A 16801-nucleotide genomic window follows, 5' to 3' on the forward strand; every position below is an offset into this window, starting at 1 on the left:
TTTCATAGACGATTTTCTGCCCGATTTTTTTTCTCCGGATACGCCCACTCCACATGATAATATCGGATTATCAGGCCTTTGTTGCTCAAATAGGGCGCGAATTTTCGCTGTTTGTACCGCACTTTCAACATTTTAAATTTTCTGCCAATCAGTTTCGGGATGAAAAATCACTTCCCACACACCACAGAATAATCGCTCAGGATGATCTTTTAAAAACATTTGATAATCTGTCTTTTGCTGATTTTGATAGCAAGTGGAGAAAAATACTCAAATTCAGCCCAATTTTTTTAAATGCGCGTACCCGTCTTTAAACATTTGCACACCCCACACCACAGGATAATCACCTCGGATAACCTTTTCGACAGCCTTCCACGAGGCAGAATAAATGCTCAAAAGTGTCCCGATTATCATTATGTGTTTACCCCGACTCAGTGATGCATCACAGCCTGTGCATTGTCATAGATTGTGCATGAAGTGTCAAATGACCACGTCTCAGCAAAGTTTCCATCCATCGGTTTGTTTGTTTGCTTGTTTGATGGAACTTCACGTCAACGCACGAGACTGATTGGGACGCTTTCTGTAATGTAATCTGTCTGACTGCTCGCCATTGCACTTCAATGGACCTCATTCACTCTTTCTCTCACTCTTTACACTCACAGTTGAAAAGTTTCCCCCTTGGGCGCCTTCAGCCCCCTCCCTAGCCCCCTCCCTTTCCTCTCCCACCGACATGGGGGGGGGCTTTTCCCAGGACAAAAGAGATGAATATATAATGGCATGAACTGGACGTGGGTGGAGGGGGAGGGGGCGGCGGGAGTGGGCGGGGGCGTGAGAGACCCAAAGACAGCGGGGCGGTGGCGTGCTCGTCAAAGGGGGCTCGTAGAGACTGGGACCGAGCAAGGAGAAACTTTTTTTTTTTCTTTTTTCACAGAGCTAACTCACTAACTGGTAACAGACGCCACAAGGGTGTGGGAGACCCAGCACATGCTTTTTTCACACAGCGAATGCATCATAACTCACTGAAAAAAAGGAGCTACTTAAAATAATGACATGAGGAATGTATTAGCAAAATTATTAACTTATTATTAGCTAGCCTCAAACCAGCTAGGCACTGAAGTATTACTTATAGCTAAACATGGTCATAACCGCTAACATCTTATTTAGTTATAATACATTTATTAGGCTTTCACAAAAAAAACATGGTCATAACTAGTAATAAAACCTTAATAACAAGTTATAACACAGTTATTAAGCTTTCATAAAAAAAAAAGCATATTCATAATCAGTAATGAAATCGTAGTAACAAATTGTAGTAGTTGTTAAGCTTTCAAAACTATGCTCATGAGAGTAAAAAATTAAATCTTAACAAGTTATAATAGTTATTAACCTTTCACAAAAACATTCTTATAACAGTAAGAACATCTTGACAAGTTATAGTTCACAGATATATGTACAGTTTTATTAATTATAATACAGTTATTAAACATTCACCCTAAAATACTTATAACAGTAATAAAATATTTATAACAAGTTGTAATTAAGCTTTCACAAAAACATACTCATAACCAGCAATAAAATCTTCCCAAGTTATAATAGTTATTAAGCGTTCAGGGGGGAAAATTTTCTTAACAGTAACATCTTACTAAAAAGTTATAAGGCAGTTGTTAAGCTTTTACCAAAAAACATGGGTGTAACCAGTACTATATCTTAATAACAAGCTATAATAGTTATTCAGCTTTCAGCAAAAAAAAAAGCTCATAACAGTAATAACATCTTCATAAGAAGTTATAACATAGTTATTAAGCCTTCACAAAAACATACACATGATCAATAATAAAATCTTATTAAGTTATAATAGTTATTATGTGTTCAGAAAAAAATGCTTATAGTCTGATAGTCTTGCTTTGGTTGTCGTGTTCTGCAGTTGCCCCCCTCATCTCTCCTCTCTCTCTCTCTCTCTCTCTCTCTCTCTCTCTCTCTCTCTCTCTCTCTCTCTCTCTCTCTCTCTCTCTCTCTCTCTCTTCTCTCCCTCCCCCCAGTCCCGCAGCACATGGTACAGTCCGCTCAAAGGCTGCATGTCATCTCACTCCCTCCTTTTCTGAGAGCAGCTGCTGCTCTCAGCACGTTCCCCTTCGTCTCCTTCTTCTCATTCTCCGTCTTTTCTTTGCCCTCACGTGCCAATGATGCAGTAGCGGCCAGACGTCATCCGCCAGCGGACAGCGGCTCCTCTTTCTTTTAAGTTGCCAGCAGCGAGGCGGAGGCGCAGGTGGAGGAGTTGCCACCGGTATCCTCTTAATCAACTTTAACAACATGCCGCTCCTCTGTGTGGATCCGCTCCCCAGGGGAAAATCCTTAAAATGATGGAGGACAACAAGCAGCTGGCCCGCCGCATCGACGGGGCCATCCGCTCGGCCGGCCAGGAAGTCAGCAACCTGCGCTCGGAGCTGACGGCCACCAACTGCAGGCTGGCCGGCCTGGGAGCCGGCGGCACCGCCGCCTTGGAGAACCACCGGCAGCACAAGCACCGCGCTGACAGCCTCCGCTACCGGGGTGAGTGCAACTCGGCTCGAGACCTTAAACCGGCTCCTGTCGCACCGACAACATGAGACGTGGGAAGCATGTGGGGAATGCCGCTAATATCGTTCCACTGCATGCGAGGCTAAAGGGGAGCACGTTTTTATTGGGAGGGGATGAGTTGGACCAGAGCCGGTTTTGGGGGTTGGCTTTTTCAGACCACTGCTGGGCTTGCATCCCTCTGGAATCTCAAACAGCTTTGGGAAGTTGAGCCAAAGTTGTGCGTTTTGTCTATGGAACCGTTTTAGTTGCTGTTTTTGTCGAACAGCCATTCTTAATGATGCCAAAATGAGACTTGCTAACAAAGTGAAAGCAGAAAGTCTTCCAAAGGAATACTGACGGCCACATGCAACTGCAGCAAAGTGGAGAATGTGGAGGATAACGCTCACCTCGGTTTGAACGCATTTCCAACTAGTACCAAAACTGCAAACACCACAGCAGTATATGTAACCCGTTATCTGTCATGAGGGAACATGAGTGGTTGAGGGATGGTGGACCCAAATGCACGGAAAACAAGAATCAGGTGCAATGCGTGGAACTTTAATTAACCATAGAGAAAACGGTGAGCAGACAACCTTGACTTGATGGGACGTGACTAGACCTGATTTGACTTGACTTGGTGTGAAGTGGCTATGACTTGGCTGGGGCTATGGCTTGGCTGTGACAAAGATGACTCGGCAGCGATGAGGACGACTTGGCAACGACAAGGACAACTTGGCAGTGACGAGGACGACTTGGCAGTGATGAGGACGACTTGACAATGATGAGGACGACTTGGCAGTGGCAAGGATGACCTGGCAGTGATGACGATGACATGGCAATGACAAGGACGACTTGGTAGTGACAAGGATGACCTGGCAATGATGAGGACGACTTGGCAATGATTGAGGACAACTTGGCAGTGATGAGGACGACTTGACAATGATGAGGACGACTTGGCAGTGGCAAGGATGACCTGGCAGTGATGACGATGACATGGCAATGACAAGGACGACTTGGCAGTGGCAAGGATGACCTGGCAATAACGAGGACGACTTGGCAATGGCAAGGACGACTTGGCAATGATCGAGGACGACTTGGCAGTGACGAGGACGACTTGGCAGTGACGAGGACGACTTAGCAACGACAAGGCCGACTTGACAGTGACGAGGACGACTTGGCAGTGACAAGGATGACCTGGCAATGATGAGGACGACTTGGCAATGATTGAGGACGACTTGGCTGTGACGAAGACGACTTGGAAACGACGGGGATGACTTGGCAGTGACGAGGACGGTGTGGCAGTCACGAGGACGACTTGGCAGTGACAAGGACGTCTTGGCAATGATTGAGGATGACTTGGCAGCGACAAGGACGACTTGGCAGCGACGAGGATGACTTGGCAGCGACGAAGGCGACTTGGCTGTGACGAGGACGACTTGGCAGCGACGAGGACGACTTGGCAATGACAAGCACTTGCTTAGCTGTGGCGATGACTTGCTTAGGTGTGGCGTGACGAAGACTTGACGCACGAACTTCCACACATATCATAGTCAACAGGTGAAAACAGCCAAATTCGAAAATGAACAAAGTCTTAATAAAAATCTAAACTCAAAGTAACAAAGAAACACAAGACTCATTACAACAAGAAACAGGGACTAGTCAAGGGTACGTGACGCGACAATGATCCGACAAGGACTGGAAGGAAACCACGAGCTAATGTTGCATTCGAGGAAGGTGGGAAGTCGGACATATCCCACTTGGAATCTCCCACTTCCCGACCTCAAATCGTTTGACGCAAATGTAAACAACAAAGATGGCTGATTCTGTTCAATTGTTTGTTGTTCTGGTTAACACGGTCAATCGAAATCACAATGGTTTATGTTAAGTTACTTTTTTCGAATAACATTTAATGTTGCAACAAATAAATAGATAAATATGTTTGTAATCGTGCCAATTATGTTTGGCAGTTCACGTTTTTTTCTCTACGAGGTTCGCCATTGTCGATTGACGTCAGATTTAAACCAGTCGGTGAAGTCGGGGTCCTTATTTTTTTTCCAACTTTGCAACTCGGTTTTCCGAATGCGAAGGGGATATTCTCGTCCATACTTCCTGGTATGAAATCAGAAAAGTCAGATTTCCCACCTTCCTCGAATGCAGCATAAATATAAACAAACTGATGAGACGACAAGAATCACCTGGACAAGTCACAAGTGGCTGAGGGAGCTGATTGGATGACACGAGAGACCGGGATGATGAGAGCAGGTGTACACAATCATCGAAACGAGACAAAAAAAGAATATGCCAAAACTCAAATCGAACCAAATCAACAGAAGACAGATTACGACTTCTTTTGTGTTTCATCAAATTAAGACATTTGTAAACATTTGCTTTTACTTTGTAAAACAATCACTAACGGTTTCAAAAAGGTTGGCAAGTACAACAGCTGCTGTCACATGACTCCCCGTAACGTCCGCGTTGCATTTGGATGATTATTTCTATATTGATTACACGCTCTGTCAAGACACAGTGTACCCAATTTGATCAGCGAGTCCCCGAGGTCTTGTTTGCGTGTTGCCATCCATCTCAACGTCCCGTTGAGGTTCGTGCATGTGGTGCGAGGCGAAACAGAGGCTTGTCGTTGCTGACTCATCTTGTTGCGTTGTGAGGTGATGCCTTTGAGTACAGCGCCAATTATACGTACAAACTATGACTTCATTTCCGCAGAAGGTAAACACAATGTGTCATGTTTGTGTTTAGAGTAAGTAAAGCGAAAGCATTAAAAAGCCACACAAGTCCCTCCATGTTTGATCCCAGGCGAGCCTCTGCGTTGAGTCCGCCCCGCTGTTGGCGTTCCTCCGTTGTCTCGCTGTTGTGAGAGTCTGACATTCCCACATTCCTGAATGTCAGGGCGGTGATGTCACACTTCCTGTTCCCAGACGCGAGGGCCAGCAGTCAGGTGACCGCAGCCACAAATCCACTTGTACTCTTGTGATCCTCGCAGTGGGCTTAGTTGAATTGACACTTCAGTTACCCTTATATCTTGTTTTATTTATATATATATATATATATATATATATATATATATATATATATATATATATATATATATATAAATATACAAAAAATACCTTTAGAAGAGTAATACTATTTCCATTGTTGCAAAATGGGTTGATTAACTCATTCACTGCCATTGACGGTTATAGATGTCAAAAACTAATTTGAACTATTTCTATTAGTTTAACATTTTTCCACTTTTTTTTTAACAAGAGTATGAAAACCTAGATTTTTTTTATTGTGCATTTAGAACAGATATAAAATTTGTGAGTTAACTCGTGAAGTCATGCGATTAATTACAATTAAAATTTGTAATCGTAATTAATGGCATGACTTCACTAGTTAACTCACGATTAATCACAAATTTTATATCTGTTCTAAATGTACAATAAAAAAAATGTTCTAGGTTTTCATTTCATCTTGTTAACAAAAGTGGGAAAAAAAATGTTAAACTAATAGAAATAGTTCAAATGAATTTATGGCAGTGAGTGAGTTAACATCCAACTTAAAGCTGCTGGAAAGTTGAATTTTGAATCACTACTGCCACATGTGGCTAAAAAATAAACTACACCCCCCTTCTTCTTCACGTACACAATGCGCACATGACGTCACATCCGCAGACAGAGGGCAGGAAATTCGAACCCGAATCTCGTCTCAAACTAGAGTGCCCATTGTAAACAGCTAAGGTTTTAATCTACTAATTAGAAGATGTTTCAGTCAGAAATGGTCAAATAAAAAGGCTATTGTAAAAATATTTTGTTGGCATAGGAAAGCTTTAACTAATTGAAATAAAATTAAAAAAGCAATCTTTTAAATGACAGTTTTGATCATGTAACATGAACATTTTTGAAAAATACAAACTAGTTAATTTTATAAATAAATAAATAAATATACTGTATTTAAAATCTCCCATTGCATTGTAGCAAGCGTCGAATCCCGATTTTTCTTCTCCTTCTTCTTTAGCACATCCACATGGTTGTGTTTCCGTCCGACAGCGTCGTCCAGCCGTTGCTCGAAAGTGCCTCTTGATCTTCACCCGTCCTATCGGATCATTTCATGTGAGGAGGAACTCGCTGCGGTTATGTACATCATTTACTTGGTCGTTTCATTTCACACTTGATTGGTTGGCACACACTCCAGAGACTCAACTGTTTGTATACGAGACATTTAAAAGTCAATTTTCCATGTGTCCTCTTGAAACTGAAATACAATTAAGAAAAAAGTGATATTTTCCCTTTTTCCTCATGGTTGGATTTATATCAGGTTTTAAAGTGAGAATTTAACTTAATCAAGGTTTAGCTGACACATCAGCTTCGACACTTTAGGGTATGATGAGTCCACCGGCTTAGGGAGATCATACGCGCCTTTGTGAGTCCAGCCGCATTTGTTAGTCCGTTTGTTAACTCGCATCAAACGGCTCCTTTAATATGCATGACCCGATTGCCTGAAAATGTATCAACACCTTTGCCAAATGTCAGACTTTCGTGTTGTGTTGCGACTCCCCGTAACATCCCCGACAGATGCCCAGCAGACACTTTGGCCCCGCGTTGCCTTCGGCCTCTTCGCTGAACTCATCACGAGGGACGGCGGATTAAATCGCTTCCCCGACATTTCACCCTTCAATCGGGATTAACTATGTCGCCGCTTTTTACACGCGTTTTCCCCCTCTGCTGCTTCTTCCTGTATAGCAGTAGCTAAAGTGGAATCCCAGAATATGAGATATTCATTTAAAAAAATAATAATTTTACGTTGCCACCATAGAAGAGACTTAATGTTGACCATAATACAGGATTATAATATAATAAAATAATAATAATAACATATAAAAAATAATAATAAGATATATAATATAATAATCATTATAATAATAATAATAATATAAATATATTGTTTTAATAATGATAATAACAAAATAATAATATAATCTGAATCTTCTTCAGGAAGAGTTTTTAAGGAGTTTTAAGAAGAAAAAAAAACAAACGCACTTGCATGACTATGAGTGTCCATTTTGTACCCTGGAATTCCACCGTTCAATGTACAGTACCAACAAACACGAACGCAGCTTGAAGAACAAATGACTGAACTCCAAGGTAACTTGTGACTTTTCCCGGGCTGTAAAAACTACAGGTATGTTTCCCAAACTGTAAAAAGGGAAATGTCAAGGGTATAAAAGCAGAACCTTTGAGGGTACCACCTCAGTGACAAGCTAATTTATAAGCTGCATTTTATAGGCAAGCGTACTCCGTAATGAATTCACCTCTCATCCTCTCTATTGGCTTCTCACTGTGAATCCATCATCGGGATGTCAAGGCCTCGTTTAATATTCCTAAATGACTCCGATGCTTCGGTAGCGAGCGGAAACGCATAGCTGCCATACCTAATGAGTATCTGAGGTGTGTGTGAAAGCGTGTGAGGAAAACCTGTGGGATGTTGCCACGTGTCGACTGCCCGCCTGATAAGTGCCCCGCTGTTTGGATGCTGAGACGATGACTCATGTGAGTCGTTGCGATGATTGATCTGTTTGTGAGGGACAGCGCGCGCGTTTGGACGAGAAGTCACCCAGGGATGTTTTCCTGGACAAAATGGACGAACAATTGACTACTAGCCCATTGAAGATGCCATTGTAAGGTAAAAAAAAAAAAAGTATTTGGAATGTCCTCTTTAGGTTACTGTAGGACAAGGAAGGACGTGGAAGAATTTGCATGAGGACTGAGCTCACAAGGTTAACATGACGTTATATGCGCAGTTGATGAAGATTTCAATATAATTTAAAAGAAAATCGAGTTTTTAAATAAATAAAAATATTTCTGCATTTTAAATTAGATCAAATAAAAAAAAAAGTCTAGTTTTTTTTTCCCTCCAAAATAGATATTTCCCATGTTTAATCCACACAATTAATTAAATTAAATCATTTTAATAATCCCATGTACAATTAATTTTAATTAATCAATTGAGTGGATCACCCTCTACTCACAAACTTGCTAATTCAAATATTGGCAATATTAATTTATTTTTGTGAGCAAAATCCTTGCATAAATCAAAAAATTTTAACCCGATCCCCCACATTTGATTTTTGCAAAAATAAATGATTTAATAATGATTAAATAATGATTAAAATTAATTTGATGATAACATTTCATATAAATTAAAATTACAAACAAGCGTCCCCACAAAAATGGAAAAGTTAAATAAAGTAAAAGTCTAATTAATGATATTAATAAATAAAGAATAGTCCTACTATTAATAGAATAAATACTGTATTAATTAACCAATAAAAATAATTACATTTAAATAAATTAAAATGAGCTATCTACAAGCTATAAATATAATTAAATAGGTTAGTTAAAAATATGTTTTCACACATTTTAAATCAAATTTAAATTCAGAATGGTTTATGATATTGTGATAACTCTCTACCCTAGCATATTCACTATTTATTTATATATTTATTTATTCATTCATTCCAACCTGTATGTTATAGTTAATACAGATTAGAGATTGTGCAATGATTGCATATAGAGTACACAAACTTTTTTTTTTTTTTTTACACAGACCAATGTATGTGACTGTGTATGTTTTCTTTTCTTTTTCATTATCTCGTGGGCAGTTCTCTTTACTAAACCCCACGAATCCTGCCTAGCAACGAGCGGCATCACAAACTTTCAAGCACTTGTGATGATTGACGTTAACTGTGCATTGGTAGTGAAATTCTTATTGCAAGTCAAGCATGTCAATGTTGTTCAGTACATTGCTCGTTTGCAGCACCAACTTTGTACCATCTGTATGTGCCATGCGAGTGAGGGATATAAGCGGATGATGAAGACGGCGTTAGCATTTAAAACCCGGTGCAGTGAAAGAGTGTTGATGAAGTGCCCTCCTCCTCTTAACGCCGTGATCATCGCTGCAGTGGAGACGCCAAAGTGCCTCTAATGCGCTCTGCTGCGGCGAACAATCTTCTCTCTTCTCCCCATCTGGGCTGAGTTTTGCAGGAGGCCCAGCGTCTCTTGTTACTTCATCATGACCCCCCCCCCCCTACCCACCCACACACACACTAACGACCCCCCATCTCTATTGTCACTCTTTCGGGAGCACATGCAAAGGAAGGCTTGCAAAGCACTTGAAGCTCCCCCGCCGGCCCACCGCCCCTCGCATCCCCTCTGCCGTCGTGTTCCTTGCGTGGTCTTTGCTAGCCACACCCCATCCGTGGTCAACAAGGCGCGAGAGTAACTGTGTCCAAACAATAGCCAGGAGAGAGGCGGCCCCTCGTCGCCACAAAACCCCTCCCCTCTCGCCCTGACTCTTCTCCCTCGCTCTTCCTTTTCCTTGACACATTTCCTCCACTCTAACACCGAATGGGGGGGGGGGGGGGGGGTAATGCGGCGTTGGATCAATTACCCCAAGTTTTACACTAAAGGCTGAGGGGTGTAATATACAAATATACAAAAAAAAAACATTTTTCTCTCAATCACTGTCTTTGTAATGATTTCTATGCTTTGATTATTAAGTGTTGACTTTCCTTGTACTTGTAAAACGTGTTTCAAAGCACTTACGGTCACCTGTCATTTGACTGCTGATTAATGGCTAATGCATAAATAATGAGCGTCTATTTGTTGTTGCGGTCGTGGAAAACGAGGCCTGCGCTGCAGATTGTCTGTCGGAGGGAGCATATGTGAGTGTGCGATCTGACCCGCGCTAGCGCTTGATCTCTTAATTTTGGCTGTCCGGGAGTGGGGGGCGCGGGGGGGGGGGTGATGGACAGCTGAGCGCCGCGAATACACTTTCATGTGCTCACACGGGCGCAGGAAATGTTTGGCTATTGTTGACATGGCTTGAATGGGTGATACGTTTGCAGTGCAGGAGGGATTTTCATGTTTCAGCGTAAGGTTGAGTTTGGGGTCGCGTGGCTGACCCCAGCGTGTCTTGTCTGCGGATTGTTATCTCAGCTGGCAGAAGTGACACCCTAACCCTAACCCTTTTTTACTCTCGTCAAAAAAGAAAAGAAAGTTGAATCCCTTTTATGTTTCTCATTTCGCTCTGATAGTTTGGCTGCCATTCAACTTGTGAGTTGTGCCCGCACAGAAATGAATGCTATTATGTCATAATCTAAGGCATTACTGACATTTCAAAGGTACATGGTAGATTGAGAAGCAGGCAGACGGGTAGGTAACTAGGTAGGTAGGTGGGTTGGTAAGGAAGAAAGTAGGTAGCTTAGCTACGCAGATAGCTAACTAACTAAATTAGGTAAACAACTAAGAAGGTAGTGATGTAGGTAGGTAGTTGGGTAGGTAAGTAACTAAGTAGATAGATAGATGGGTAGGCATCTAAGTAGGTAAGTAGGAAACTATGCGGGTAGATAGGTTGGTAAGTGGATAGATGGGCAGATAGCTAAGTAAGCAGGCAGTTAGCTAACTTGGTAAGTAAATAACAAACTACATAGATATTGGTAGCTAACTAAGTGTAGGTAGGTATGTAGGTAACTAGGTAGGTAGTAGTTGAGTTGGCAGCTAACTCAGTAAGGAGATAGGTAGGTAGGTAGGTAAGTGGATGGATTGGGAACTAAATAGGTAGGTAGGAAGCTAAGTGGATAGATAGGTTGGAAAGTGGATAGGTAGATAAACAAGTAGGAGGGGAGTTAGGTAACTAGGTAGATAAGTTTGCAGACAGGCAGGTAGGTAGGTAGGTAGGTAGTCGTTTAGTTGGCAGGTAACTCATTAAGTCCATAGATAGTGTAGTTGGCCTGTAAGTCAGTAGGTAGGTAGATAACTAGCAAGTAGGTTGTAGTTTGTTGCAGGTCGTTTGGTAGGTCACTAAGTAGTTAGTTGTTTGGTAGGTAAATCATTAAGTGGTTATATGGTCATTGAGTAGGTAGATAACGCAGTAGGTAGGTAGGTCACTAAGTAGGTAAGTTGGTCAGTGTGTATTCTATTGGTCAAATGAGACATCAGCACCAATTGTGTTTTGGAGGAAAGTCAACAGTCTAAATCCGGAGCGGAGGACGTCTGCTGTACAGAAAAGACCTCGAGGAATGGATTCGTGCTGTTTGTGTGTGGAGTTGTTCACGCTGCTAACTAGTTTTGTGTGCCCCAAAGTTTCTTCATTTCCAAAAGGAAATGGAGAGGAGGAAATGAGACAAGTGCGCATGTCGTCTGCAGCCGTCTTGTATTCTTCACCACAGTGTGTCTGTCTGTCATAAGCGGGGAATTCATTCCTGCTTTGTTTGTGGGGAGAGGCGTCCTTTCGGTTTTGTTGGTCGCCCTGCGGAACCTTCCATAAAGTCACCGCATGCTTCCAAATTAAAGGTACAGATCGCTTCCGATAACCACCGTACAATCCACATGCTGCCAAGAGTAATCAAATACGTGCTGAAAAAGTGTGAACCCAAACAAGTTGTTCTTCCCTTCATGTGAAACCCTAATGCTTGCTTAAAATACTAACTTGGCCTTTAAAGTGTCATTTGAAACCCGACCATTACCATTACTCTTGCATCATATTCTAATTTCAAACCCTAACAAAGACTGAAAACCTCTGATTTAAAGCCCTAAACCAGGCTTTAAACCTCAATTTCAAACCCTAACAAAAACACTCATTTGAAGCCCTAACCTTGCCTTTAAACCTTAATTCGAAGCCCTGAAATGACCTGGAAACCCTCATTTGACATGCTAAATTTAGCTCCAAGCTCTAATTTTGAAACAGTAATCTTCCCTAACCCTAATTTAAAATCTAGCCTTGTTTGAAACCCCAAGCCAGGCTTGAAACCCTGACTTTTAAAACCCCAACTTTGAAGCCCTAGCCTTGCCTTCAAATCCTTAAACCATGCTTGAAGCCCGAATTTGAAATTCTAGCCTTACCTTGAAACCACAATTTAAACCCTAACTTGGAACCTTACCCCACGCTTGAAACACTTTTTTTTTTACCCGAAGCCCTAATTTGATATGCTGAATTTAGCTCCAAACTCAAATTTAATACTGTAACATTCCCTTTCAAATCCTGATTTGAAACATTAACCTTGCCTTCAAACCCTCACTTGAAAGCGTAACCGCAGCTTGTTGTGGTTCTCAACACAGTGTGTGTCCCCCTTTGCACATTTTCACCTGGAATCATCCAAATCCCGTTTGAGCCCCAACTTGAAACTGCGCTGAAGGCAGGCAGCCAACATCCATTTCAAACGCTTCATTGCTTTAACGGTGATGAGAGCCGCCGCCGCCGCCGCCGCCGCCGCCGCCGCCGCCGCCGCCGCCGCCGCCGCCGCGACAGTAGGTATTGTTGTTGTCCGGGCAGCTCGTTTAAATCCTCCCCCGAGCGAAAAATGGAGTCGGCGTGGAGGGAAATGACTTTTGAGGAAGCGCAGATCTCCGGCAGTCGGTCCGCCAAAGCGTGACGATCCCGCGCGGCGACGAGAAGCAGAACACTTCTGACGTCGCCGTGATGGATGTTGCGCTTGCATGTTTGCACTTTGAAACACAATCCAGAACTGCTCGTTTGCCTCGCCGTTCTAAAGCTTCTCGATATCCTTCAGTTTGGTTAGTCCACAGGAATGAGAAACAGTCGGTTTTATTTACAAATAAAGAAAAATAGGTGCTTATGGCTTATTATGTGGTAGTTTTCTTTCCTTGGTGAAAAGTCATGAGAATCAAAAATTGGCTCCCAGTAATTCGATTCCAAGGAATCGTTTGTTCGCTTGCCTCACGATTCTGCTTATCCTGTTATGTTATAAATGGGTGATGACGTTACAGGGAAGAAGCGGATTTTGGTTCCGAACCTCTTCAACATGGGATCGATACGGAGTATCTGTATTGGAATCGGAAGCGGAAAAAATTCTTATCAATTCTCATCCCTATTAACCCATTCACTCCCAGCCATTTTCATTGAAGCAACCCCCTTCGCTCCCGGCTGTTTTACTGGATTTTGACCGATTTTGCAAGGCCCACAGAATATTGTGTTCTATTGCTATAAAAACACGAAACCTACAAAAAGAACGATTAGAGTCTCTTCTTTCATCAGGAAAAAAGTATATTTCTATCTGTTTCCATTTTGCAGCTATTAGCATTAGCATGTAGCTAAGTTTCAGCATTATTCACAAATCTTTTTAGAACTGTGGGTAAATGAGCTTTTTGCAACATGGCCCTGGTTGATCTCTTATACTCTGCTGCCACCTGCTGGCCGTTTTTGTAATAACTACCATTGATTCGACCGTTCTCTTCAGTTCAGAGGCTGCATCAAAGCCTTCTGTATTTTCAAGCATAAAAAACATTTAAAAAAATGTCTTTGGGACACTTAAAACATTTAAACTAAAACATATTTATATGTTTCTGGGAGTAAATTGCCACACATAAATGGATCAGACATGTAAAAATGCAAATAACATCTTACAGGTCAAACTTGTTGGTTAAGACCCTAACAAACCTCTAGCTTTTGTTTGACAACCCAAAGTCTTAAAATCCTAAATTGAAGCCTTAACATTGTCGTCAATCCCTAATTCGAAACTCTAAAACTTGACCACACTAACCCAGGTTCGAAACCCTAATATGAAACCGTAACCCTAATTTAAATTCCTAATCCAGGCTTGACCCCAATTCTTGAAAGAAACTCGAATTGGAAGCTCTATTTTGACATCAAATCCAGGTTTAAAACCTTAACTTCAAACCCTAACCAAGGCATGGAACCCAAATTTGAAACTCTAACTTTGGCTCCAAGCCCTAATTTGAAACATTAACCGCCCTACTTTGAAAACCGAACCGTTGCTTTCACCCTTATTTGAAACTTGAATCCCGTGTTTAAAACCATAACCTTGGCACATGGAACATTGCAGCGCTTCCAGTCTCTTTTTTTTAGGCTTTTTTCATGTTGTCGCCATGTCGTATGTCCCGTGCTCGCCTTCATTTGCACCTCCTAATGTTTGTGCTTGCGCATCCTCGCACCCCCCATGCATGAAATGTTGACATTTGGAATGATTGCTTTTGCTGTCGGCATTAGCGCTAAAAGCCTGCCTACCTCTTTTCACCTCCGCCGGAGAGGTTTTTACACAAATATTTATCAGGTCGCCAATTAGAGTGGCCGTGCTGTGCTCACACACACACACGCACACACACACACACACACACACACACACGAGCTCGCACACATACAGTGGAGGTTGTGTATATGCATTCCTGGAGACTTATGTCACGTTTGGGTTCCATTTGCCCTCGAAGCAGATGTTCCGCACGAGTTGCACGCACGTGTTGAATCCCGCATTTCAAGATGCAGCGGTGCCTTGAGATACGAGTTCATTTTGTTATGTGAGTACGCTTGCCACTTAAGTCACTCCTATTTCACCATTAAATGAATGGAAATGACATTAATTGGTTCCAGCCTCCCAAGAATAACAACCACAAATTTGATATTGCGCTTTTTTTTTATGAGAAAAATAGCACTCTATAAAAATGTACTTGATTTAAAAAAACAAACATACAATGCTGACATAATTGCAAAAACGTGCTATTCGTGTCGTTTTCGGATGTGGATACAGAGATCACACTAATCCAATATTTATACAACGAATTGATGAGGTTTAACCGCCTTAAAATAATGTTTAAAGCCCATCGTGAAATTTAACCAATTAACATGCAAATCATTATTTATTTTTTTTAAAGGAAAGAGTACAAATGATGGAGGAACAGATATTTTTTCCAAACCTAAATACAGAACAAAACAAAGAGAACGACGTTTTTCAACTCAAGATGTTAGTTTGTGGAACAATTTGGACTATGAAACTAAATCATCTCAGTCTATTTGTATTTTTAAAGAATGTATAAAAGTACAATTACTGAGAAAAATATATTTAGCACATCGTAAGTTTTACTTCTTTCTGTCCCCTTTCATTACTTTTTTAAAATAATGAAATTAAAAAAAAATGAATTGAAAATGTAATTGAATAATAGAATATACAAAGAATTACTTAACACAGTCTTTGTTACACTTTGCACCAATTCAATAGCCATTTGGCTGCCCCTGCCAACCTTGGCCACATGGTTAGATAGTAATGTGCATGGACATCTGGAGCAGAGGATAAAGAATATATGACTAAGTCCTGTCATATTGAATGTCAAATGTGTTGTTGCACTTTTGTGTTAAATTATCTCTTACGTCAAGGGTTATATAATATATGTGCTTCCCGTTATGTGTTATTATTAGCATTAAGCTAACGGACTAAAGGCAAGCTATAAGTTTGACGGCTCGCGTCTTGAAAAATTCAGGTCACTCATATCTCAAGGCGCCGCTATCTTATGTTTTAAAAATAATTGTACAAAAGTGCCTGTCAGATTAATGACGGTTTCTATTTGTAGAGGATGTTTTTATTTAAAAACGTCTATTAAACAAAACAAATTCATTAACGTCTGCTTTCATGTCAGGCTCAGTCTTGGTTGAATAGAAATAAATATTTGAGTGCATTTCAACGAGGCTAATCCCAAATAGCATTTTAAGGCAATGCAGAATTTCACGCTAACAAGCGGAGAAAATGAAAACATTTAATAGTCAAAGGCTTGTTTATGTCTACAGTTAACATGCGGAACTCACAACAAGGCGAAGCATTATCGAATAATTCTGTTTTTTTTGGGGGGGGGTGGGGGGGGGTTGATTCTAACAATTTGACTATTTTGTCTGCTAATTTTGGCCGAGGAAAGGAGGCCAGAGAGGAAGTAGTAAACATACTGAATTAGAAGAAGTTTGAGTCATAAATGGTCAAAGATATTTTTCTTTAAACTTGTAATGTTGACTTTATCTACTCTTGTCATGTTTCAACGTTATTCTTGTAATATTGTGATTTTTTTCCCGTCATACAACTGTGACTTTCCTCATAAAGTTTCAATTTTATAATTCAACTTTATGCTTGTAAGATTATAAATTGTTGCGAGATTTTCTAAGATATTATTTTTGGAATATTGCAACTAATCGTCTAACAATACTATATATATATGTGTGCGATTCGATTCAGAATCGATTTTTGATTAAGAACGATTTTTGATTCAAATTGATTTGATTGACAATGATTTTTTGGGATCAATTTATAGATGTTCAAGGAATCATAATGATCTGCTCCAGTCTGACTCTGACTCGCTAATGCTACTTAGTGCGCTACTCGCGGCGCTTTTATCACTCAAAAGAATGGCTCCACGCTGCAAAAAAAAACAACCAAACTTTTATTGGAATAACT

At 41.0% G+C, this 16801-nt stretch overlaps 1 protein-coding gene across 3 annotated transcripts in view; it reads left to right on the forward strand.

The window, feature by feature from the left end:
* The window catches only part of kaznb (kazrin, periplakin interacting protein b), a 92421-nt gene that overhangs the window by 29462 nt on the left and 46158 nt on the right, over positions 1-16801 (forward strand). For 2 of the 3 annotated variants that reach the window (XM_086086319.1, XM_086086321.1), the window contains one exon: positions 2340-2547. The exons of the other annotated variant lie outside the window; for it this stretch is intronic. In XM_086086319.1, coding sequence (XP_085942445.1) covers positions 2340-2547 — 208 coding nt within the window. The remainder of the gene's footprint in view (positions 1-2339; positions 2548-16801) is intronic. 3 annotated transcript variants of the gene reach the window in all.

Source organism: Leptonotus elevatus, chromosome 10, assembly GCF_054856555.1.
Source record: "Leptonotus elevatus isolate MCC_2025b chromosome 10, RoL_Lele_1.0, whole genome shotgun sequence".
Lineage (NCBI taxonomy): Eukaryota > Metazoa > Chordata > Actinopteri > Syngnathiformes > Syngnathidae > Leptonotus > Leptonotus elevatus.